This window comes from Episyrphus balteatus, chromosome 2 (assembly GCF_945859705.1).
Source record: "Episyrphus balteatus chromosome 2, idEpiBalt1.1, whole genome shotgun sequence".
NCBI classification, from domain to species: Eukaryota; Metazoa; Arthropoda; class Insecta; order Diptera; family Syrphidae; genus Episyrphus; species Episyrphus balteatus.
In genome coordinates this window covers 96,222,627-96,247,344 of record NC_079135.1, presented here as the reverse complement: position 1 = coordinate 96,247,344, position 24,718 = coordinate 96,222,627, and the positions used below count along the sequence as shown (strand labels likewise).

Below are 24,718 nucleotides of genomic sequence, written 5' to 3'. Positions count from 1 at the left end.
TGGGGCATACAAGGAGTAAATCTTGCTTTCAATTAAGGGAAATTTTGTATTTAATTAATGTTTTGTTTTGAAATAAACTTAGTAGGTATTTAAATTATAAAGATTTTTTGTTATTTCTGATTTAAAAAGAAAATCGAAATGTACACAAATTTAAGCTCTAATAGAAGTTAATTAAAAATGATGGTAGCCCGAATAGCACAGATGGGTTTTAATTTAGCAGATGTAACTCCAGTTAAACAATCTAATTGTTTTCCATTAATTTCAGAAACATATTCTTATACAATATTGTAACCCGAACAGCCGCATTTCCCCTCTTGATTTGCAACAAATTTGTGGCAATTCTGTTTTATAAAGGTTAAATTTTGTTATTTCTTGGTCTTATTTGTGTTTTCTGAACTAAAAACTGTTTCATGAAAGTTAACCTAATAAGTGTGCAACTAAGAATGAAGTCGAACATCAGCTTTACTTATGTTGTAGAAATGTTAAAGAAAGTAGTGACTTTTATTATTTTTGTTAGGATTTGTTATAATTAAATGAAGTGTTTGTTTTCGAAAACATCTAAAAAGTTTAACAAAAGTTATAATTCTAATTCTCATAAAATGTTTATGTCTTACGATGTTATAAAAAAGATAAAAGCCCAAAGTACTAAATCAATATAATACGTATAATAATTATGATTGAAAATGAAGGTTTTAGGTGTTTATGAACGGAAATTGTAATGCAATTACTATTTTTATCATAAAGATTAATGTTTTGCCTTTATAAAATTCACGCGCCACATAAAATATTGAAATTAGAGAAATAAATTGAAAATTAAAAAACAATAATTTTTTGTATTTAGGTACAAAAGACGGAAAAAAACTGGGTAATGTTAGAAAATGGAATATACATCCCTTTTAACTGAAATTTAATATGAAACAGCAACAAGAATATGAAAAATCATTTTAAAATTCATCACGTTAAATCATTTCGAATTTTGATGGAAGTCAAAATGGCGCTTGTTGCAGGAAACCAAACTAAAACAAGAGAATTTCAAATTAAAACTTTCATGTTATTAAACATATAACTTGAACAAAATAGAAACTTAATGTTGTAAAACAATCCCTTTCAACCATTTAACAATTTTGGTGCAACAGAGAAATATGCTAGTTTATAGTTTATACTTTGTCAGGCTTGCCATGGGTATTTTTTGTTTACATTTTTCCTATTTTCCACTTTAAGTGTGTTTTTATTTTAAGTCACATTAAAACTTCAAATGCTAATTGCCATCTTTTTTAAAAACACAATAAATATGAAATTAATAAAAAACAAAATGGCTGCAATCACTTTCGATTAAAAAAACATCTTACTTTCTAGGCATCTATTGAAATATGGAACGAATTGTTAAAAAAATATCAAAATTAGATATGACTTTTATATGTGAAAATTTAATTTTTTATTATGTTAGTATTTGTAATAATATTAAAATATTTTTGTTTTTCCATCCAGAAATCTACAATTTTTGTTTTCTGGCCTATAAATTTGTTTTATTGTCTTAGGCAACTCTGGCATATAATAACATTTCGTTTTGCTTCCATGGATTTACAACTAAGTACTACAACTAGCATCATCTGTCAAAATGGAATTAACAAAAACTATAATTCGGAGCTCCAGAAACATAACTATAATATCATTTGGAACTCGTTGTTGTTTCAACTTCAATACATAAAAAAATGTTGTAATTCTAGTTCTATATTTGTTAAACCAAACTTTCAAAAACTTAAGTGTAATAAAAACTCGTGAACGAAAAACAAAACAGTTGAGCTACAGTCAGTGTCAGTAAAAAGTTAACAACTTACATTTAAAATTCTTTTTTGTCTAGATTTGTCCATTAATTTTATTTTAATAGTTTGGAAGTTTTATTCATGTGTTCCTACTTAATGATTTTTTTAACATTAAACCGGTTAAATATTTGTATGAAAACGTGCTAAATGATTTCGCATGATAATAATTATTATTATAATAGTCTTAGATTTGAGAGGAATTGCTCTGCAATATGTTTTTTTTTTATGTTTTGAACAAATATGATAAAATAAATTCATATACGTACCAATAATAATTGAAATAGCTAGGAAGGTTTTTTTTTTTCTTTGAAAACCAATTAATGTGAAACTTTCATTAGACGCTGACTGTATATCTTAATGTTGTAGATGAAAAAAAAAATGGTTCCTTGACAGTTTGGTTTCACCAAACTGTTAATAAACCAGAATAAAACAAAAAACACTGGGTAAAAAAGAAGACAACGAATCATAGAATCGACTGAGTTACTTTGATGTTTGATTCTTGTATCTGAAAACTTTTCTTAGTTTGACATTTGCTAAGCAAAACTATTGAAAAACCAGCATAAAACAGAAACATCCCTGAATGACAATGATACAAAATCATATTTACTATTAAGTTACATTGATGTTTGAATGTTATATTTGAATCAGTTCTTGATTTGGCACATGTTTAATCAAACTATTGGTAAACAAAAACAAAATAAATACATTTAAACATGAAATTGTATACACTACATATTATGTTATAACAACGATTAAGTGCTTAATTCTATGACCGTTTATTTGTTGTATGTTGGTTGTTTTGTTTCATTAAACTGTGGAACAATAACTAAAATAAAACAAAAACACCACTTAAGAAGGGATATGCCTGTATACTAGGGTGGAACGATTTTGTTTTTAATGTTTTTATATAAACCATTGATAGAATGTTATCAAAAAGGTATGTCTAACTGAGTGAAAAATAAAAAAAAAAAACAATCAACTTTAAAATACTTTTTTGTTAACAAATACCTTAACTAATTATGGAAATGGAGAGCTAAACAATTCATGTTATTTAATTCATAACGCATTTGTTCAGATTTTTCCTAGAGTGAGAATTAAAAGTCAAATATAACTTTTCTTTCATATTTTACACTCAGTGACAACTTTTTATAAATGACGGAAGTCAAAAAAAAAAAAAAAACTTAAGTTAAATCGACCCACCCTAACGCTCAATAAGGAAGTTCAAGTATATTTGTTTAATAAAGACATCGAATAAAATGTAGATTGTAAAGGGAAATAAAAGTTAGTGCGTTCTTAAAAATTGTATTGTTGGTACAAAAAATGATTTTAATTTGTCTTTTACCAACTACTTGAACCATTCCAATGTTATTTAAATATTTTGTTCCATCCTTAAATATTCTAATTAGTATCATAGTTTGAGTGATGTTGTTAAATCGTTTTTTATGTATTTAAAATTATTCAAAACTAAAGATTTTAATTGAGTTACTCACTTGTTATAAGAGAATGCTGCATAAAGGTTTTATCAACATTTTAGTTGAAAGAAACCAAAATCGAAATTGAATAAGAGTAAATATAACTTTTTACCAACTTTTAACTTGGAGACTTGTTTATAATATCTAAACAACATCTGATTTTTTAAAGAAACAAGTTTGAACTTAATTAAAACCTATAAACAGCATTTCGAATAAAAAAGTTTCAAACAATTTTTTGGGTACAAAAATAAAACTGAGTTACAACGGCATTCGTTTCAGATAACCTCAGTATGATACAAATGCAACAAAAATCTTGTTGCAAATCGTATTTTGTGCTATTCGGGAGGGGAATTGAGAACTCGGACGTTATTCATTTCAATTGTGTTGTGATTTTTCTTATAAATTGAAATCAGACTCATTAAGAGGTGGAAACTTCTATTGTAAAAAATATTGAAGGCTTATTTTATGTCTAATGTTATTCAACAAAATTTGTTAAATTCTTACGGTACAAATCATATAAAGTCCATTGGAGCAGGCATTGGGACTGATCTCTATTTACATTTTAATAGCTTAAAAGAAGACTTTCAAGAGGGAACTGATTTCGTTGTTTGTTTAATAAAAAGATCAGTAATCAATAAAAAGTGTTGACAAAAAATGTTACACATACACCACAGTGACCGTTAAATTTAAAATTCAATATACATATGAATGCTTATTGCGCCTTAACATTTTTTATATTCTATGGCTATTTCTTCTAAAAATCTTTTAATGGTTACTATAACGGTTTTAATGGTTGCTCTAACTTTATAATTAGGTATGATGTTTTCAAATGACGAAAAGCTACAAAAAAAAAACTATTGTAAACAAATAAACAGACATAAACAGTTTTTATTCATACAGGTCAAAAATTTAATTACAAAATTGTAAGCAAAATAAGAGTAGTAGATATTATTTTTTAAATTAAATTTGTCATCAAGTCATTTTTCACTGTTACTGACAGTTAAATTTAAACAATAATAAGGTTTGAATGTTGGTACTTAAAGGCAAATTCTTACAGAATTAAGAACACCGTTTTTAAATCAATGAGAAAATCAATTTTGGTAAAGAATTCAATTCGTAGCGAAAATTAAAACAGATTTTTTTTTATACCGACCTATTTATGTATTTAAAATGGGCATAAGGAAAAAGACTCTTGCCGTAAAAAAATATTAGCCCTTTATCCAAAAAAAAAAAAAAAAATAATAATTGTAGGCTCATGAGTTCAGGCAATTTTGACAGTTGTCCGCAATATTTTGTTACAATAATATATTTTTTTTTCTGACACTCTATTCTTTTGAACTTGAGTGTCAAACAAAACACTGTCAAAAATGAAAAAAAAATTATAAAAAAATATCTGAATTACTCAGTCTTTATTGAATTTAACTCTTAAATACTAATTTTTGGTAAAATAAATTCTAGAATTGACTATGGCAAATTTTCAGGAGTTATCTATTAATTCACTATATTGTTTAATTTTATATTTACATTAGGACATGTACTTCGATAGTCGCTATCCAGTTTTTTTTTATTTCTCAAAAATGACAAAACATTTTTTCATACGGTTTTTTTGTTTTAAAACAACCAAAAACTTTGATTTTTAAAAACTAAATACTTAATTACAAAAAAAAAAAAAAAATTGAAAAAAATTGAAAAAAAAATTTTTTCAAAATTTTGAGTATTTTCTCCCAAACTATGTGAAGTAAAATCTTATTGCCGATCAAATTTTTGTTATATCAATCTCGTAAAGAGATGTTTTCGAGGAACCATTATCTTGAAAATTTTACAAAAAATATAATAGTACAAAAATTGTTGGTTTTTATAACTTTTGGACGTTTCGTAAAATTTTTATATAAGGATTTAAGTACTTTTTTGCAACCCAATATCACCCAACATAGTAAATTTAAACTTAACCTAGGGGTAATTCCATGAAAAAGTGGACACGAATTTTGAACAAATTATGCAAACTTTTTTAATTTCCCAATAGCATATTACTACTTACAAACGGCAAATCTTTATGCAAGTTGCAAGAAAAGATTCTTTGTTATATTCCCTTATGGCTAAAAATTAAATTCAGGAAGTATATATAATCTAAAAGCATTTTTAAAGCATGAGCTTGCCAAATGCCAACTAGAAAAGAATTTCCTTGAATATCTCCTTGAAATTGCTAAAATAAATTGACATTTAAGCAAGCTTCGTTTACCTACAAAATTTTCAATTTTAAAATTACTTCAGTGAAAATGCATCTATTCTTTACTTCTGCAAGACCAAATTGGAGGTAAAATGAGTTACTAAATTAATATAACGTGAGTTACTTAAATATTTTCAATTTTTTTCTTCAAAAATTGAACAAATATTTGGTACTGTCACTAATTTTAAAAGCTTGTAGTTTTTTATGTATATTTAATCCTCGTTGGTATTAGAGTGTTTTACAATCTACGAAAAGTTCTGAAATTGAATGATACAAGACAACTTCAATGGACTATATTGAGTAAAATAAGTAAATAATAAATGAAATTTTGACTTCGGATTGGGAATTCTTAAAAAAATTCCTTAGAAAAAGTACGATTTGGTTAAAGTTCTATATTCATTGATGACCAGTGTAATCAGCCTGTTAAATCAAGGGGCACGGTAGTGCCCAGCCAAGTTCTCTAGCAACTTTGGCACTACACCCTTATTTACAGGAAACAACTCAGGCCATTTTCGACCCCCCTCTAACTTCCACACCAAAGATGCCAGAAATTTCAAACTCGCTACATTTGTTGAGCTCACCGAACCCAAATTCCTCACAAAATTTCAGCTTCTTACGATGAGTAGTTTCTGAGATAAAGAACTTCAAAAATCGCGAAAACCGTAACTGACTCATTGACTCACTGACTCACTGACAGATCATCAAAATTATGGAGACCCTCCCGCTATCGTAGAAACTTGAAATTTTACACGGTGATAGGACTTGTGGTGTATACAAAGGAATAAATCGAAAATTTGAGATTTTCAATTCAGGGGGCGTGGTAACCGCCCATTTTCGCCGAATTTTCATCAATTATTATAGAGCACTTCTGATTATCGTAGAATCTGATAGTTTATACAAAGGAAAAAATTTAAAATTTGAGAATTTTAGCCAGGGGGCGTGGCAGCCGCCCATTTTCACTGAATTTTCATCAAATATTATAGAGCACTTCTGATTTTCTTAGAATTTTGAAATTTGGTAGAATGGTAGAGATGGTAGTTTATACAAAGGAAAAAAATTAAAGTTTGAGAATTTCAGCCAGGGGGCGTGGCAACCGCCCATTTTCACTGAATTTTCATCAAATATGGAGATTTTCAATTCTTCAGCCATACCTTGCAAAAAGTAGTGAAATCACAACAAAAACATTACTGTTAAAAAAAGAGCCAAGTTATCCTATGTTGAAATTATGCTGGCACAAAAAGTATTGAGATATAAAAGTGTACCAAGTTCTAAAGCTTGGGTTCAAATTCGTATCAATAAAATTTTGATTGTTTACTTGGCAAATTTTTGAAATAACTTTAAAAATCGGTATTTAAAACAAAAATTGTCAAGTAAGCAATCAAAATTTTATTGATACGAATTTGAACCCAAACTTTAGAACTTGGTACACTTTTATATCTCAATACTTTTTGTGCCAGCATAATTTCAACATAGGATAACTTGGCTCTTTTTTTAACAGTAATGTTTTTGTTGTGATTTTTTTTTTCTTGAAAACTGGGCTATTATAAGATGTAAAAAATTAAAAACCAAACTACTTAGGGGCGATATGATTCGTAACATCTGCTAAATTAAGATTGGTATGCCATTTAAATAGCCCCAGGCTAATGTCTAAAATAGAAAATTGTAAGTCAAAAGGCCCGATCGGGCACTTTGGGGTAATACTAGGATTCATTACATGAATTTAAAACAAAAGACCTTAAGAACGCAGCCCTGGGGCACACCAGTTATATTCGGCAAAAAATGAGACAGTCTTTTTGATTTGTTTTCTACCTATACATCAAGTAATTGTTTTGTTAATTATTCTGTCCTAATTTATGAGTTGGCAGTTAGATAAACTCTTTTTACACAAAATTTTTCACACAAAAATATTTACATGTGCCCAAATTTATATTTTCAGCATTTTTGGGAAGTGTTGTGGTGATTAAAGTCATGTTTAATCGTCTTTGACTTCAATATTTTTTTTTTTTAAATCGACAATTACATAATCACATCATTCTTATCAAATTGCTTTTAGTGCTTCTATTCAGTAAACTTCATGAACTACGTTCAAAATATCAGGCCAAAATCAATGTCACCATGGTTTTGCTTCTTTTCATTCGTATCAACTTTCATGCAATAAAAACAATCATTCTACTTAAATCTCATTCGAACTACTAAAAAAACTTTAAATTTATTAATATCGATCTTTTTCACACACACACACACATTTATATGACTCACCATCATGCAACGCTCCTTCCCTATTTCCTTGCACTGGTTGTGCATCACCTCAATCGCATGATTCCATTTTGCCATGCACTGGCGATAATTCGTCAAATCGAATCCAGTAATCGTGACTTTCCGTGAAATAATTGAATGCACTGTCGCCCGACCATCACGAACCATAAAAAGGAATTTTGCCTAAAGAAATATAAAAATGAAAAAAATAAAAACCAAATTCATGGTTATATCGACCCAGTTAACTTTTGTGAGCGTTACACCATCCTCCACCTTTTAAATGAAGGCCGAGGCCATAGCCGTATTAAATTTGAACTTACATTTGGAAACAGTTCTATCACATAGGTACCCATCTTAAGAGTAAGTGGATCTTTATTGCACAACCGTGGCGCTGGCTCCCCGTGCTTAGCGATAATCTCCAAGCAGAATTGTGCAATGGCACTATTCATGACTTCCTTCGTGATACCGGCTTCTTGGAGCCGTAAACTTTCCTTCTCCGATTTCAGCCAGTGCGATCGAAGCTGAAGGATTCGTGGTATAACACGTGTCTCTTGGCCACATCTGCAAATAATAGAAAATGGTTATAGAATAAAAAAAATGGTTATGATAACGGGTGGGATGAGAATGGAGGGTTTAAGGAAAATTTTAAAAGTGAAAACTTATTTTTTTTTTTTATTTGTGTCTGTGTCATATTTTAAATTGAATAAACCTCTCTCAGGTTTCTAGAATTACTTAAAGACTCTCTGTCCACAATGGATTTTCTATTGAGTTCCGTTATGAAGCACGAAGCACTGTTTTCTGCGGAAAGATGAGGCCATCATTTTCATTACTATAAACTTAATGCGAGTCTAGATGTTCGAATCACGTAGTCAGTTCAGTTAGTAGTCGTTGGGGGTCGTTGTCATGGTAGTAGCATTGTATTTCTTATAGGCAGAAGAAGGATGATTGTGTGCTTCTTTCCGAAAGCCATTATCATTCCTTTTTTTTCTCATTTTTCTTTTCTTTTATTTTCATTCAAAAAATGTATATAATTTTTACTCAAGGAAACTTTTCATTCGCGAGAAAGAAGTTTTCACATTAAATTCTTTTGCAAAGGCTTTATGGCAGTAACAACGGTGGTATTGGAGGTTCTTGAGAAAAGTTTCCGAGCAGTTTCACTTCTAATATTTTGTGATAATGAGAAGTTATGAACTGTGACCTAAAAGGTGAATGTGCGTTTCATTTCAGTTGAGGAGGCATAGGCTAATGTTTTTTTTTTTCAGCAAGTTGTATAGAGTAGAGAGAGACTTGAGGGTTGTTTTTTTTTTCTAGAAGAATGTCCATTTATTTCAAGTAAATTACCTTAAATATTTGACAAAAACTTTGAAGATTAAAAAAAAAAAAAAAAACCGAAGAAATGGTTACTTTGTGTGCTGCTCTCAAAATGAATTCTTTATTAAATTTTTTCCAAAGAGATTTAGAAGAAGAAGGAAACATAAAAGGAAATTGATACTGTTTCATAAAAAAGTAAAAAAAAAATGTTAAACGTGGGAAAAAAATATATGAAAATTGCTTGTTTTTTGGAAGGTGCTAAGGGGAGTGTTAATTAGGTTATAGACATGATTTGTATATATATATAAGGAAGTTTTGGGTAAAATTTTTTTGAAAATATAATTAAGAAGCGACCATAGAATGGTAGACCTTCATTCAATAGCTATGAATTTTCCAACCTACTGCGGGTAACGGTGAAGGTGTTTTTAATTTGGTGTTTCTCCATTAAGGGAGGTGTGTTTCTGGGAGAGTATATTTTTGCTCTCAAAAAGGCCTTACGTCTATTAAGGCTTCGTAATCCGATAGAAATACTTTAGGGAAATTACTTTTTTTTCTAACGTAGAATAAAACCAAACCAAGAACTACTTTAGAAATCTGATTTTGGTGGGATTTAGAAATCACAACTTTAAATGAATAAATGAGGTATCTTTATAAAGTTTTTCGTATAAATACAAAATGGTCAAGTCGCCTAAAACAGACCCCGTTTGTCATAAAAACGCCTTTGTTTAAAAAAAAAAGAATTTAGGAAATCCTAAGAAAATCTATATATTTTTTTGTTTGTAATTTAAAATTTTACGAGGTTATGTTATTACTATATTTTTTTTTTCTAACAATTAACCACATTCTTAAAACAAGTTAATTTTCGGCATAATTCGATAGTAATAAGTAGGGTAAACGAGATTTTGTTGACCATAAAGATTTTTAAAAATAACAAAAGGAAAGTAATCTATTAAAAATAATGTCAAAAAAATCAATTAATTATGGAAGTATTGAACTACACCACTGCTTTCGTGTTTTTTACATGTAAGTCAAATCCAAGGAAACTTTTTTTTTTCTGTGTCTATAAAAATGGGTTAAAAATGCAAAAAAGAGGTAGCAGTTCAAATGAATAAAATTAATCGTGAAATTTTTCTCATAGGACGGTAGAGGGAGGCACTGGGTGGGAGCCTAAATCTAGTTTTTCGGAAAAATCAAGCTCAAGCCCAATCAAGGCACAATTTGAAAATTTATAATTTTTGAAACTCATTACATACTACATTTAAAAAAAGCGAAAAAAATTAATTAAAATTAATTTAATTAAAAATAAGTATTTCTCATTATGTCAATTTTTTTGTATATGCAAAAGTACTCAAACAAAAAAAGTCATATACCTTTAATAAGTTTTATATTTTTTCTTCTAAAGAATTAAACCATAACTAAAGGGTATATTTCTTGTAAGAAGTATAAAAATGAATTCTTGAAATCACACATTTTTCCAGAAAAAAAAGCTAATCAAAAGTAACTTTTTTACTTGCGATATAGGTACTATATATCAAGTTATGCATTCGTACAAAAAAAAAGTTGAGATAACATTTTTCCATGACATTACGATGGTAGAGAATGCCAAAAAAGTGGGTCCCGGAAGTCCGTCTGTCCGTCTGTCTGTCAGTCTGTCTGTATAAGGAGCTACAACCTGAACGGATGGACCGATTGACTTCAAACTTGGTATGTAGCATTTTTTGGAGGCTCTCCAGAGGGGTTTTTGGAATTAATTTTTTTGGTCCAAAAATAACGGTACCTGTCATAAAAAAAATTTCGGAAAAGTTTAATTTCACGAAAACGGCTCCAACGATTTTGTTAAAAAAATTCAAATGTTAGTTTTTAAACGAGGTCTATCTTTTGAAGAAAAAAACTGCTTATTGTATTTCAACAAAATTTTTTGTACAAAAGCATTTACCTATATACTTTACATATAAGCCAAAAATAAAATTTTGAAAAAAATAATTTTTGGATTAAAAAAAAAAAAAATATTTATAAAAAATTATTTTTTTAAAAAACGGCTCTACGATTTTGAAATTTTTTTTCTAAAAATGCACCTTAATATATCAAATAAAACTGCGTACTTGTTTTGTGGGGCGATTTGATTTCAGATATTGTTTTATTTTTTTGAAAAATGAATTTTATTTTTTTTTATTTGTTTTTTTTTTTTTTGTTTTTATATACCTAAATTTACCAAGTTTCTTTATAAAAAGTTTTAAAAACTTAAGCAACTTGAACTCTAAGAGCAAGTTCGTGCGACCCAGTCGTGCATTTTATTTATTTACACATCATACTGTTAATTTTCTTACATGACAATCTATAATAAATTTTATATCATCTTAATCATGTTTAAACGAAATCTAGAAAAAAGCTGGAATTTTTTCAATGCAATCAATTTTCATCAAAAAAATCGAAAAAAAACAAACTTTTCTTTTTTCATTTCGATTTGGCTAATTTTTTTATTTAACAACTTTTAATAAACTTTATATCATTGGAAAGCTTATCATTTCACCTTTAAAAGCATATCTGAACTACTGTTGTACGACACCTAAAAAAAATTACAATTTTTTAAAAACAACCATGTCAAAATTTAAACTGAGATTACTGTACTTCCCTTACTGGTGGCTGGTGTCGGCAAACGATCTCCCACAAGTGTTTTGTTCTCGCTCGCTTTGTACAGTACGTAGGTGGTGGAGTTAGGTTTTTTCATTACGAAACTACTTGATTCGGTCCCCGCGCTCAAAGCCCGCTATAAAATCTATGCAATTGCTTAAAATTCATAAAGTGTAGGTACTTAAAAAACTACATTAAAACTTTTCTCCTTAAACTTCCAACTCACTGGACTTCTATAGGTCAAACATTATAAACATTAAAAAATAATACCCATCACTAAATTCACAATGCTTGTTTTTACAAATTTATTTTAAACCCTTGAGAGAGTGACTTTATTATCCTAATAATTTCTAGCATAATAAAACTAATATACATATTTCCCCAAGTAGCTAGTTACCTATTCACATCCATTATAGTAATCAACCTAAGGTCCCAACATGTCTGTTAAAAATCCCTCACAACCCAAAAAAAAAAAAACAAAAAAAAAAACATCATCAAAGTAACGCCCCATAAATAAATTGTCCCTTAACTCAAATAGCTACTAGCTACAAAACAAAAAAAAAATAACATAGTAGAAGGTATATGATGTGTAAGTTAGAAAGGACATGTTGTAGTGAGATACAAATTATGCCCGCACATTCCACTTGGGGGCGTAGATAATAAAAATAATTTGAGTGCCGTTCACTTAAACGGAACTGTCATGTCTTGGTATACCCTCCGGTTTGGTGTTGCGTTGGTCCAATCTCCAAATCCAAATGGCAGGCTCTTTATTATATTCAACACAACATCACCCACCGCTCATTATTGTTGTTAGTTATGTTTGTTGAAAGTACTCCCTGTAGAAAGTCATCTTTCCTTTTGTGTGTAATATCCTTAACGACAATTTTAGTAAAAGGTCCTTTTTATCTTTTACTCTCTCTCTCTGCTCTGTGTGTTTATTAGAACAAAATGGCGTTAAATTAAAATTACTTTTCTTATGACGATGTGAGAAATTCCCTTTTTACTATTTTTTTTTTTTTACATATATATCACTCGCATCCTCGCATCTATATTCTGAAAAAGGAGAAGGAGTCCTTGTAAATTTTGCGCAACAAAACCCTCGTTATACGATAGAAGTTGATCAAAACAAGTATCCGCATAATAAAATTATACAATTTGCAACTCTGTGTGTATAGTATAGAGTGTATAAGTGGCGGAATGGTGGCTCTGCTGGAGAAGCTTCAAGCTGATGCTGCTGCTGCTTCTGGCTGGTGCCAAACTATATATACACTTATTTCAAGTAAAATTTATAGTGCATGTTCTATATAATTTAACAACTTCCATAAAAAACGAAGGACCTATGCGAAATTGTTTACTTTACAAGCATGAATATAAGGACGACAACGAAAAAAAAAACATCTCAAATAATGAAGGTGATTTGCACTTAAACGAGGACGGATTTTAAGTGTCAATGTTGACGTAATACTTTTTTTTTTTATTTTTTATTTTTGTCAAGTCGTGTTGAGTCGAATAGAAAAATTTCTTCCATGGCGTCTTAGGGTTTGATTAATGGTTGCATTAAGGATCGTTTAAGGATGTAGAAGGATTTTTCATGTGAACCCCATTACCAAAGCTATAATGGAGACAAATTGAAAATTTTAGTTTCTTTTTTTTTTTCTTACTTTTGGATTAAATTAATTGGTTTGAAGTTCAATTAATTCTTTTTATTTGTTGAAGTTTAGATATGTACATCGAAGGTCTATTTTGAAAGTCGGATTTGATAAATGGATTTGTCCTTAAAGATTAAAGTTCAAGAAATAATTAAGAAGGTGGTTTTAACCTTAATATTTTCTTTTATAAATGAATAAGAAACGAATTTCAAATAACTATAAAGTTGCCATTTTTGTTAAGGGGATTGTACTGTAGAACAAATAAGCTTTTTTAAATTTTGACATTTTTTACTAAAAGTCTCAGATAAACCAGGTCATGATGAAATATCGGTATTAATTTTTTTTTCTTAACTTTGTTCAGCAATTTAAAAAACTCGAGTTAATTTGACCTCTTTTCTATGTTTTCATCATAATTCAGTTGGCTCTTTTTTTTGTGTTCAATTTTTTCTTTCGTATTAAGTAAAAGTAAAATTATTACAAAACTTGACATCTGATTTATTATTTCGAAAACTGACATTTAAATAAATTGCATTGACTTTATGTTTATTCATTTGCATCATGAGTGCTTTTAGCCTATATTCATCATTTTTACTTGCGATATAGGTACTATAGGGCAAGTTTAGGATTCGTAAAAAAAATCGAACTCGAGATAACAATTTTACATGACATTACGATGATGGAGAATGCCAAAAAAGTGGGTCCGGCAATTCTGTCTGTCTGTCTGTCTGTCTGTGTGTCTGTCTCTATCTAGAGCTGCAGCCTAAATGAGTGAAGTGATTTTCTTCAAACTTGGTAGTTAGCAGTTTTTGGTGATTCCCTAGAGGGGAAATTGAAATTTTTTTTTTATGACCAAAACTAACGGTACCTGCCATATAACGGAAATAGAAAAGTAATTTTTTTTCAAAAACGGCTCTAACGATTTTGATTAAAATTTTTGTGTGTAGTACTACACATAATAGCCAACTTTTTAAATAAAAAAAATATTTTTTGTACCGTTATTAACGGTACCTGTCATAAAACGGTTTTTTTCGTTTCTGAATATCTCGTACAACATTAACCCGATTTAAATGAAAATTTTTATACAAAAGTATGTAAGTAAAGATAATATTAAAATTTTAGAAAATTTTCAAAAAACGCATTTTTGGTTTTTTAAAAAATATTTCAAAATTTTTTTTTTGAAAAATCAATTTTTTGAAAACTAATGAACGAAAAATTTCGAAATTTAGTTTTTAAGTGTAAATTAATTATTTCTTCAAAATGGCATACCAACTTTTTTTTTGAAAAATGTTAAAAAATTTGTATACATAAAAAATTATTTTTTTAAAAAACGGCTCCTACAATTTTCGAAAATTTTTTTCTAAAAATACCTTTTTATACAAGAAATAAAATGGCATATTTGTTTTTTTTTTTTTAAGATAATTTAAAACGGAGTTTAATTAATTATAAAAACAGATTTAATTTTTTTATACTACTTATGAAATTTCTTCAAAATATCAAATTTTAAATTTCTTGAATAAAAAGCTTTAACATTATAGTTACTTTAAGCATAAGAGCAAGTACGTGCGACCCCAGTCGTGCAATTTATTTCTTTTACACCCGCAACTTTTTGTGATTTTATATTTTTGAGTGAAATTAAAATAGTAGACGTTTTCTTTCTACATAGGTATATAAATATATAATTAAAATAATATAATTAAAATTATATTTCGTCTTAAAATTTTTTTGAATTCAAACAATTTTGTTTCCTTATTTTTACTGTTCATTTCATCAGTTACTTTTTAATGATGGCACCGGAACAGTAAAAAAAATGGAATTTCATCGGTAAAACGAAATGGAACTTTTTTCGCATTTGATAGTCAGTTCAGTAATATGCAACTTCATCAGTAAAATTTAAAAAAAGAATTTGTGTAAAAAAATTAATACAAAATGAATTGATTCTTTTAGAAAAAATTAGTGAAGATATGTTTTCAATTTATTTCATCAAAATTTCTACCGATGGATTTCACTGATAGCTATAACTGAGCCATAAGATACGAAAAAAAGGCTTAAGCGTGTTAGTTATATCAAAAGAAGAAAAATGTGAATTTGAGCTGCCATAGCAGTAGGTACCCATCTTGATTTCTTTTATTTGATGCATTTTTAGAAAAAGAATATTTTGATCGTTTTTATTATTACATATGTACATATAACTTTTTTTAAATAAAAAATAAAAAAAACTTTCATAATTGTATAAGAATCAGAAAATATTTGTTTAATTCTGTTAAGTCGTTTACAAGTACGTCAGAAATCAAGAAAATGTTTGTATTTTGGGAAACGTCAATAGCAGATTTTTTTAATTCAAAAGCACTTTTAACAGATTGTTACTCACCCCAATACCAACCAGTATACCAAAAACCAGCCTGTTACAATTTTTTTTCTTTTTTTCTCTTTTTTTTTGTCTATTATTACTGGGCTCTTTGTTCATTTTTAGAAAACAAGCATTTTAAAATCCTTAGAATTTAAACTTTTTTACTGACCATTTCTTAAAAACAAATTTATAGATGCATATCCATAGCCAAAATGCAATCATATTTTCTAGATTTTGATTTATTCAGAAAAATTAATAGACATTTTGAAAAATTATAACGAGTATACAGTGCTACTAAAAACATTCCGGATTTTTTTTGTCATTTTCATCAAATAAAATTTTAAAACACAAAACTGAAACAAAATAATGTTTTGGTATTTTTTCTAGGTCGTTAATATATCAGTTAAGCAATTTCAACAGAAAAAATAATCTTTAACACATACAAACAAATTAATTATTGAAAAATGAAGTAAAGCCGGAATTTCGGCTGTGAAAAACTAAACGGATTTTTTTTTATGTTTATGTTCAAAGTTAATATTTTGTTCAGAAACCTTTGTTTTCGATAACTGCTCGGCACCAACGAGGCTTGCACTCGGCCAAATTAAATAAAATAGAACTAGGAATATGCTCCTGGTCATTTTTCAAAGCTCCAAGTACGTTAGTTGCTGAGGTGTGCTTTTCTTCTCTACCTGCCACTTAAAGATGGCCCAAAAATTTTCAATCGGGTCCAAGCCAAGAGTATTGTCTTCCCGGAACTACTGTTTTACGAGCTTTTAAGAATTTTTGGCTTCATAACTTGCAGGAAGAGCCAATGTAAAGGCATTTCTTTCTCCTTTTATGGAGTCATTATCGATTCCAACATCTCTCCATTCTGGAAATGAGCCATAATTCCGTTGATTTGGTGTAACGGGGTAGAGCCTGCAGCTAAAAAAAAACCCCAAACTATCAATGATCCCCTGCTGTGCTCCACGGTAGGGAGCATATATTGTTTTGGTTTCAAACATGTCCATGTTTGAGCGTCTGGCTGACACTTTACAATCGGAACAGAACAAGTTAAAATTGTTTTTATCACTGAAAAACATATTTTTCCGTTTTTGTATCGACCAATTCAGATGATTTTTTCTAAATACAACCATGATGAAGTATTTTTATTTTTAAATTTAATGTGTTTCTTAAGATCCTTTCATTGCCTACCTTTTTAGACAATGCTTAGTATTAAGGAATGACGAGCGGTAAGAGATTAAGACCAAATCTCTCAAAGCCTTCCTTATTGTACTTTATGTTGAAGGCAGATTAAGCAAACGGATCTTTTATCAAAGAACTCTTTATTTGCCTATCAGTTTTAAGGGATATTTTTTTATGGCATTCACCCAAGTGATCTGCTTCAACTGATTTTTCTGTTTTCTACTTTTGATCCCAAAGGGATAACATTTAATTTATTTCGTTTTGAATGTGTTCTACGATTTAGTAACGAATTTTAGACTATAATTCGTTTTTTTCCGTTATTCCATTAAATAATTTATACAATTCACAAAGCTAACAACTTTGTTTGTCACCACAATAAAAAAAATTTACAGAAATGACGCTTAAAACCGTTACCTCAACACCGAGAATCGAAATCCTTGAAAAATCCGGTTAGTTTTGCACAGACGAAATTCTGACTTTCCTTCATTTTTCAATTTTTAAAATTTTTGAATGTACCTACTAAAGAACATTTTTTTGTGTTCAAATTCCTTATTAACAGTCTAGAAAAAATATTAAAACAATATTTTGTTTCAGTTTTGTGTTATAAAATTTCATGTGATGAAAATGACAAAAAATCCGGAATGTTTTTCACAGCACTGTACATATTTGTTAAAGAATTTTACACATTTTAAGTAGAGTTATCTCCAAATTATATCATTTCTGCGATGGTATCTCTTTAACTTTAAATTTAAAATATTTTCGGGTCACTGTGGTGTATGCGTAATTTAAAAAAAAATTACTTAAAATTATAAAAAAAATTATTAAAAAACAACTGCAACACTTACAGTTATCAATGATACCTTTTTCAAAAGCAAAAATTGTGCACTTAATTTTAATTTTTAAATAAAGTTATTTCAAGCAATAGTTTTTGAAATAATCAATTTCTAAATATCATTTTTATTTTTTATTTTTAAGATACAATTTTAAATGGAAATAAAGCCCATTCTTGGAGTCGAAGCAGGCTATGCACAGTAGAGTTTGGTTTTTAATTTTGGATAATGGTAAGCAAAACAGCCAAAAAAATAAAAATTTGATAAAAAAGCAATTTTCCTATTTTTCAATTTTCTCAAAAACTAGAAAACATGTTTTATAGAGGTGTTCAATACAAGCCTAGTTCAAATTTTACAAGAACTGCATTTAATCGAAAACCGTAAAAATTTGTAATGAAATATTAAAATGAACTTGTCACCAAATTGTTATGACCCTTGGTATTTTAACACATTTCTTTTGGGCCATTACTTTTAGGACACCCTGTATAGAACTATGCATATCATCGTGAGACCTTTTTTCAATTTTTTTTTTTTTTGTTTTTCTTTGAAAATGAATTTATTATATTTTGATTTATGTACGTACCAAATTTTAAGGAACTTGAACAATAGTTTCAAAGACGTAAAAAATAGTATGTATAATGAAAATGGTTAGTTGCTGGTATGTTAGAAAATTTAAATTTTTTGATGCATATCATAAAACTACATTTAAATTTTTCAAGTAACTGAATTGTGTTGCTCTCTATCTTATTAAGGATTACAATGCAGATTTAAAAGTTGAGAAAAACAGAAAGTGAAAAAATTGCACAAAATCCTATTTTCATTATATTTTATTTTTAAAGTCTTCAAACACTTGTTGTTTTAAATTAAAACATAATTATATCAAGGAACCAAAACTTTCAGTTGTTTTTTTTTTCTTATTTATCTTTTCAAAATGAATTTTTCGATTTAATATTTATTGAAATATTTGTAGGTATATAACACAAATAAAATTACCCCACTTATTTAAAAAACCGTAAAATGCAAATGTTTCATAAATCTGTTCCCATAATAAGAAAAAAAAGCAAATAATTTCGTCCTCATTTAAAAATTATCCCTCTCAATCCTCCTCCTACTCCTTTAGAAAGTTTAATCATAAAATTATCATTTTGAACTAAACTGAAAACGACATAAAATTTTAAAAATTTCAATTTTTCCCCCATTTCCATGCAAACAGAGTACTATAATGCAATAAAATCAATAATAACTCATCCAACTATAAACTTAACTCAAACTGCCACTTGAAAACATTTCCTTCAATCATATCCTTTCAAATAGAAATTCCTTCTGTTTAAACAGAAAACAAATATAAAAGAAAAAAAAAAAAAAAAATTAATTAAGAATTCCTCTTGAAGTCGGTAGTAGTAGCATTTTTGCTAAAGACCCTCCATTTATATAGCTCCAACAAAAATTTCTGAAAATAATATTTCTCCCTCGGAATATGAGTGTAAATAGCTTAAATACATAAAAACGAGACATCACGACATCATTTTATTAGATCAGGAAGCAATCGATGTCCTAGAAGAAAATTGTATCCCTCTATTTTTTGGTTTTGGGGCGATTTCCACTCTTCGCGTCTTCTGGTGAGGATGCAGTTCCAGTTGAGTTCAGCGAGATGAAAATTTATAGAATCCTTATATTTTCTTTTTTTGTCTGTGTTTCTTGTTTGAACCTTTGAGATTTTATTTTTGTTTCATAACGAAGAAAGATACGCGAATATGAAATCAGCAGAGTTCTATCTTTGGAATAAGAAAATAAGACATATACAACGAATATTTGTATGTATATTTCAATATTCCTGGGTAATAATATTCCATTGACTATATAGTCCTTGTGACTCCTTCTCATCCTGCAGAGTTCCGCCTTCGTTAGTCCAAGTCGTTTTTTATTTTTTTTATTTTTCGTTATTATCTTTCTTCTTCCGTGCCATCAACCGTCGAGGACAAATATTCGATGTTTGAGGTCAATTCGATTAGATGTTAAAAGTGTGGTGAAAATCCATCCCCCCGGAAGCATTTATACAAAAATAGAACGATGCTATTTGATGATGCAAAAAACGAAAAAAAAAAAAAAAAAATCATCATGAAACAGAAAAGTTATCAAGTTATCAGTTTATGATGAAATTTTTTACTCAAAGTCCTTGAATCTGTGGAGATAGACAACATCATAGACTTGGTGAATCAGAAGCATCCAACAATAATGATTTTTTTTTATTTTAAAGAATTTCGATCAACATTTTCTACCTACATTATATCGAGGAGAAAATAGAAAAAAAAACAAAATAGAAACCTATAATGGAAAATAAAAAAGGACTTTGGAAAATGTCCTTCCTGTCATCGTGTTGTGAAGTTTAATAATAAATTTTATTCTTTGTTGGTTAACTTTATCGAAATATTTCTTTTGAACACGTTTTATTTGAATTTTTAGTGTAGGGGTATCAATTTTGATCTGGATTATTATTTTGTGAATGAAAATCATGTTTTTTTTTTGATAATCAGCAATTTTCTATTTATGAGAAAAAGAAATCACAACATTTTTCCTTTAAGCTGGAAGTAAGAAAAATTGTCTAATTTAATATTTTCTTATAATTTAATACATACAATGCAATATAGTAGGACTTTTTTTGTTACTATCATTCATATTAAAAGTAGAAGGATAAATTTAAAGATATCAAAATTCGGAATTTTTATTGACTTTTTAATTAATGATTTATATACGAGTTTTTGAAATAACAATTTGAAATTAAGAGAAAATAATATTATCTATTAAATAAACCATCAACCACTTTATTTAATTGATTCATTTTGAAGTTATAAGTGAATCAAAGTGCATATTACTTATTTTATAAGATTTAAATTTTTTTTAATAAGGTTAAAAAAGGCAAGCATCGGGCAAACTCTAGAAAAACGAAATACTTTGTATTCTATTAAAAAAATATTTCCTACTCTTACATAAGAATGTCCCTTATTTTAAATATTAACGAGTTTTAATGCAAAATAAATACAAAATAAAATGCACGACTCGGTTGAACGTACTTGGTCTTATTTTAAAAATAGCTCCTATTTTAAAGCTTTCTAGGAAAAAAGAGAAAAAATTAAACTTTAATTTAATAAAGGAATTTCACCAGTAATGTAAAAAATTTATAAAATCTGTTTTTTTTTTTTTTAATTAACAAAACACCGTTTTTAATGATTTTAATCACAAAATAAAGTATGTCATCTGATTTTTTGTATGAAAAGGAATTTTAAGAAAAAAAAATTTGAAAATCGTTAGAGCTGTTTTAAAAAAAATAATTTTGTAGGTATATAAAAATTTCTAAAAAAACAAATTATGTAAAATTTTAATATTACGGTTATTTAAAAGCTTTTGTATACAAATTTTGGTTGAAATTTGATAAATCATTTACGAGGTATTTAGAAACCTAAAAAATCGTTCTATCGCAGGTACCGTTAATAAGAAGGGTAATAAAAACATATTTTTTGTATTTGAAAAGTTGACTCTTATGGTAAAAGCCGTTTTCGAAAAAAAAGTTACTTTTCTATTTCCGTTGTTATATGACAGGTAGGTACCGTTAGTTTTGGTCTTAAAAATTAAATTTCAATTTCTCTTCTAGGGAAACTTGCCCTATAAAGTACCTACCTAAAAATGTTCTCCAAGTTTCAAGTCCCTATTTTTATGCTTACCCGATGCAACTTAATTTTTAATGTTTCCCTACAAAATATCGATAAACTACGGATACTTTTGAAGTGATTTACTTAAAAATTCGGTAAAACTGTAAAAGTTGATAGCAAATTTTGAAATTTTGAAATTTTGCAAATATCTTCAGCTCTTTAAGGAGTGTACAAAAAAGTTTTGTAAAAATTAACCTTTAGATAGATCTACTAAACAAAATAAAAATTGGTATCCTATTTCTAAGACCAGCACGGCCAACATTTAAATTCAGTCGATCAGCACTGTAGATGATATTGAATCTCTTATAATTCATATTGCGTTAGATTTAAAACTGCTGTATGATACTTTAAATTGGTATACTTTATTAAATTTTACTATATAAATGTCAATAATGCTTTGAACTTTGACCTTTGAAACTATCTCATCCTTAATTGATAACATAAACGTTATATTTTTAGAAATAGATACCAAAGTTTTACATTGTGAAAGCCCCAGTATACCCAGTTTCTTGGAAAAAAAAAACATCTGAACAAAAAATAACGGTTATATAAGGTACCTTAAGATGCCTTTTTTTATGAAACAAACAAAATATACAACAACAAACAACTTACATACATGTCACTATAAAAGGTCACAAACAAAATCTCAAATCGCACACACGTTCCCTAATGATATCCGGACAATCAAAGAAAAAAGCATAAACATTCTTTTCCTTATATTCGCCTTAATTTTTCTTGTAGCAAAATGCGAAAGCCTTAGCCGTTTATCAAACACCAAAAGGACAATACCAAGTCATTAGGGTGACTATCTATTTGGATCCACAACAAAAAAAGGAAAGAAACAAAAAATTAACGTCCCTTTTGGATGATCAACTAGAAAACCTTCTTCGGTCATTTATACAACCGTAGTTTATTTTGGATCTTTAATATACATTTTTTTTTGTGTCGTGTCAACCTCCGGGGGCTATTTACAAAAGGACAGTCCTTTTCTTTCATTCAATGTATTTCTGTTGTTTTTTTTTTTGTCCAGTTTTTTTTGCTATTTCTAGAACTCTGTGTCATGGTCTATAGTGTGAAAATAGAAGCAAAAAAAAAACTTCCAAATCATCGTTATCCTACTTTTCTTTTCTATTTTTTTGTCGAAAAAGAAAAAACATTCGTTTCCACCTTTTCTTTTTCTATCTATAAAAATGGCAAAGTAAGAGAAGCGGAAAAAAGAAACAAGCAGCGGAATAAAGCATTTTGGCGAACTGGTTTTTCTTCAATTTTCAAATTCAAAATCACTTTGAAAATCCTGCCATGTCTGGAAACGGAACTTTCACAATAGGACAATGGTGGCTGTCGGCGGCGATGGCCGACGGATGGTGGTTTCAATGTAAAGGATGCATGTGAACATATGTCCACTATGTTGGCGAGTTTTTTTAGAAGAAACAAAATAAAAAAAAAATACATCAAAGTCATGGAGACGATAGTCCGGCTGGAGTTCTGATTTTGGTTGTTTCATTGTTCGACACTCCAGAGTAAAAAAAAAAAACAGCCATAAAAACGGAAAACACGGAACAAAAAACGATATAAAACTACGATTTTCATTCCTTTGTTCGACTTATCCGACGTTTCTCTCGCTGTGTCATAGCACATAGCTTGAAATCCTTTCTCGTCCTCGCTCGTCCTTTCCTTATGCTCATGTTGCTGGTTGTCTGATTGTATTGAATACTTCTGTCATTTTCCTTTTTCTGAATACACTCTGGTGGATTGAATGCAATTCTTTTGGTGTTGTCTCTGGAGTTTTTTTTAAACTTTTTTTTTTTTTTAAATAAGAGACAAGAGGCAAAAGAAAAGCTATATGACAGAGGAAAGTGAGAACAAATGAAGTTGTGGCAGTAATATTTTTGAAATGATATCAATCGATTAAGGTCATGAACCGAATTGCAGACAATGAGTAGTGTGTGTTTGTGTTTTCTGTGCGATTAAGTTATTTTGTGGAATTTTTTTTGACTTGGTTCCTTTAAATGTTTTCCAATTCAAAAGATTTGGAATTCTCTTTTTTGTGATGATAAATTGGTATGCTTTTGCTATACGAAAATATGGCAGTAAAACATAAAGTAAGAACAAAAATTCCTTGAATTTTTAACTTTTCAAAGGTTAACAACAGATGTTTTGATGAAAATTTATTTCTTTAGTGTTTAGTCGAAATCTTATCATATTTCTACTTTATGTAAGTATTTATATGGAGTCTTTTATGGGGTCTTGAGCTCTTGTGAAAAAAAGTGTAAAAATGTTAACAAATATTTCTCTGCGGAATTAAAAAAAATTATTGTTTGACTCCAGTTAGAACGAGGTTATTTAGGTGAGAATCTGATGTAAAACTTAAAACAAACTTTATAAAAAATAAAAATAATTTCTTTGTCTTCACTTCTATACCTATATTTCAATGACGTTCATCTTAGTTCTTCTAAATACCTAATCTAACTTTCTGGGAAAAAATGTTTTACCATTAGTAAAAGCTCTAACAACGAGCTCACCCAGGGTCAGCATAAATGAATAAATGATACCATGGGATGAATATCCTCTTAAAGATCTTTGCCATATGATCTACTTTAAAAGTTTAATTACTGGGAGCCTCATACCATTATAAGACCCCTGAATAAAAATTAATTTTTGCCACAGAAAATTTAAATGAATTTCTTAAATGCGAAATATAAAGTAGAATTATGAACCTTAAATCATTTTCAAAACCAAACAAATAGGGGTCCCAAAAAAATAAATAAATTTTTTTAGACAAACAGATTTTTTTTGTTTAGGAGTTAAAAAAATAATAGTCCAGTAATTTTAGGTTTTATCTGCGGAAAAATTCCTACTGGGCTGAATTTTGGTATACAGCTTAATGACGGCTTTGTTATGAAGATGTGAAAAATCGACATTGATATCGTGTCCGCGTTAAGAGTTATAGGGGTCAAAAGGTCACAAAAACTGGTTTTCCACGATTTTCAGCAAAACGGTAAGTCTTATCAAAAGTTTTCAATGCAAGAATTGTAGACCAGATTATTATATATAAAAAGTGTCATGACACTTTTTTTCCTAAGACCCACCGTTTCTTAGGTATAACGATTCAAAAAGTTGAAGTTTAGTTATAATCGTCATAATCCTATTCGTGAAAAAAACTCCTAACTGAAAAGTTCCTGAAATTTCATTAATTTTTTTAACTTGAATTTCGTTCCTCAACTGTTAAGAATATGGGGAAACCAAAAAAAATGGAAATTTTCGCCATTTTTCCGATTGG

General features: G+C 28.6%; 1 protein-coding gene across 2 annotated transcripts in view; it reads right to left on the bottom strand.

The window, feature by feature from the left end:
* LOC129912154 (protein-tyrosine sulfotransferase) overlaps nucleotides 1-24,718 on the bottom strand; it is a 107,736-nt gene that overhangs the window by 12,165 nt on the left and 70,853 nt on the right. For both annotated transcript variants that reach the window (XM_055990284.1, XM_055990283.1), the window contains 2 exons: nucleotides 8,099-8,339; nucleotides 7,782-7,961 (listed from right to left, as the gene is read on the bottom strand). In XM_055990284.1, coding sequence (XP_055846259.1) covers nucleotides 7,782-7,961; nucleotides 8,099-8,339 — 421 coding nt within the window. The remainder of the gene's footprint in view (nucleotides 1-7,781; nucleotides 7,962-8,098; nucleotides 8,340-24,718) is intronic.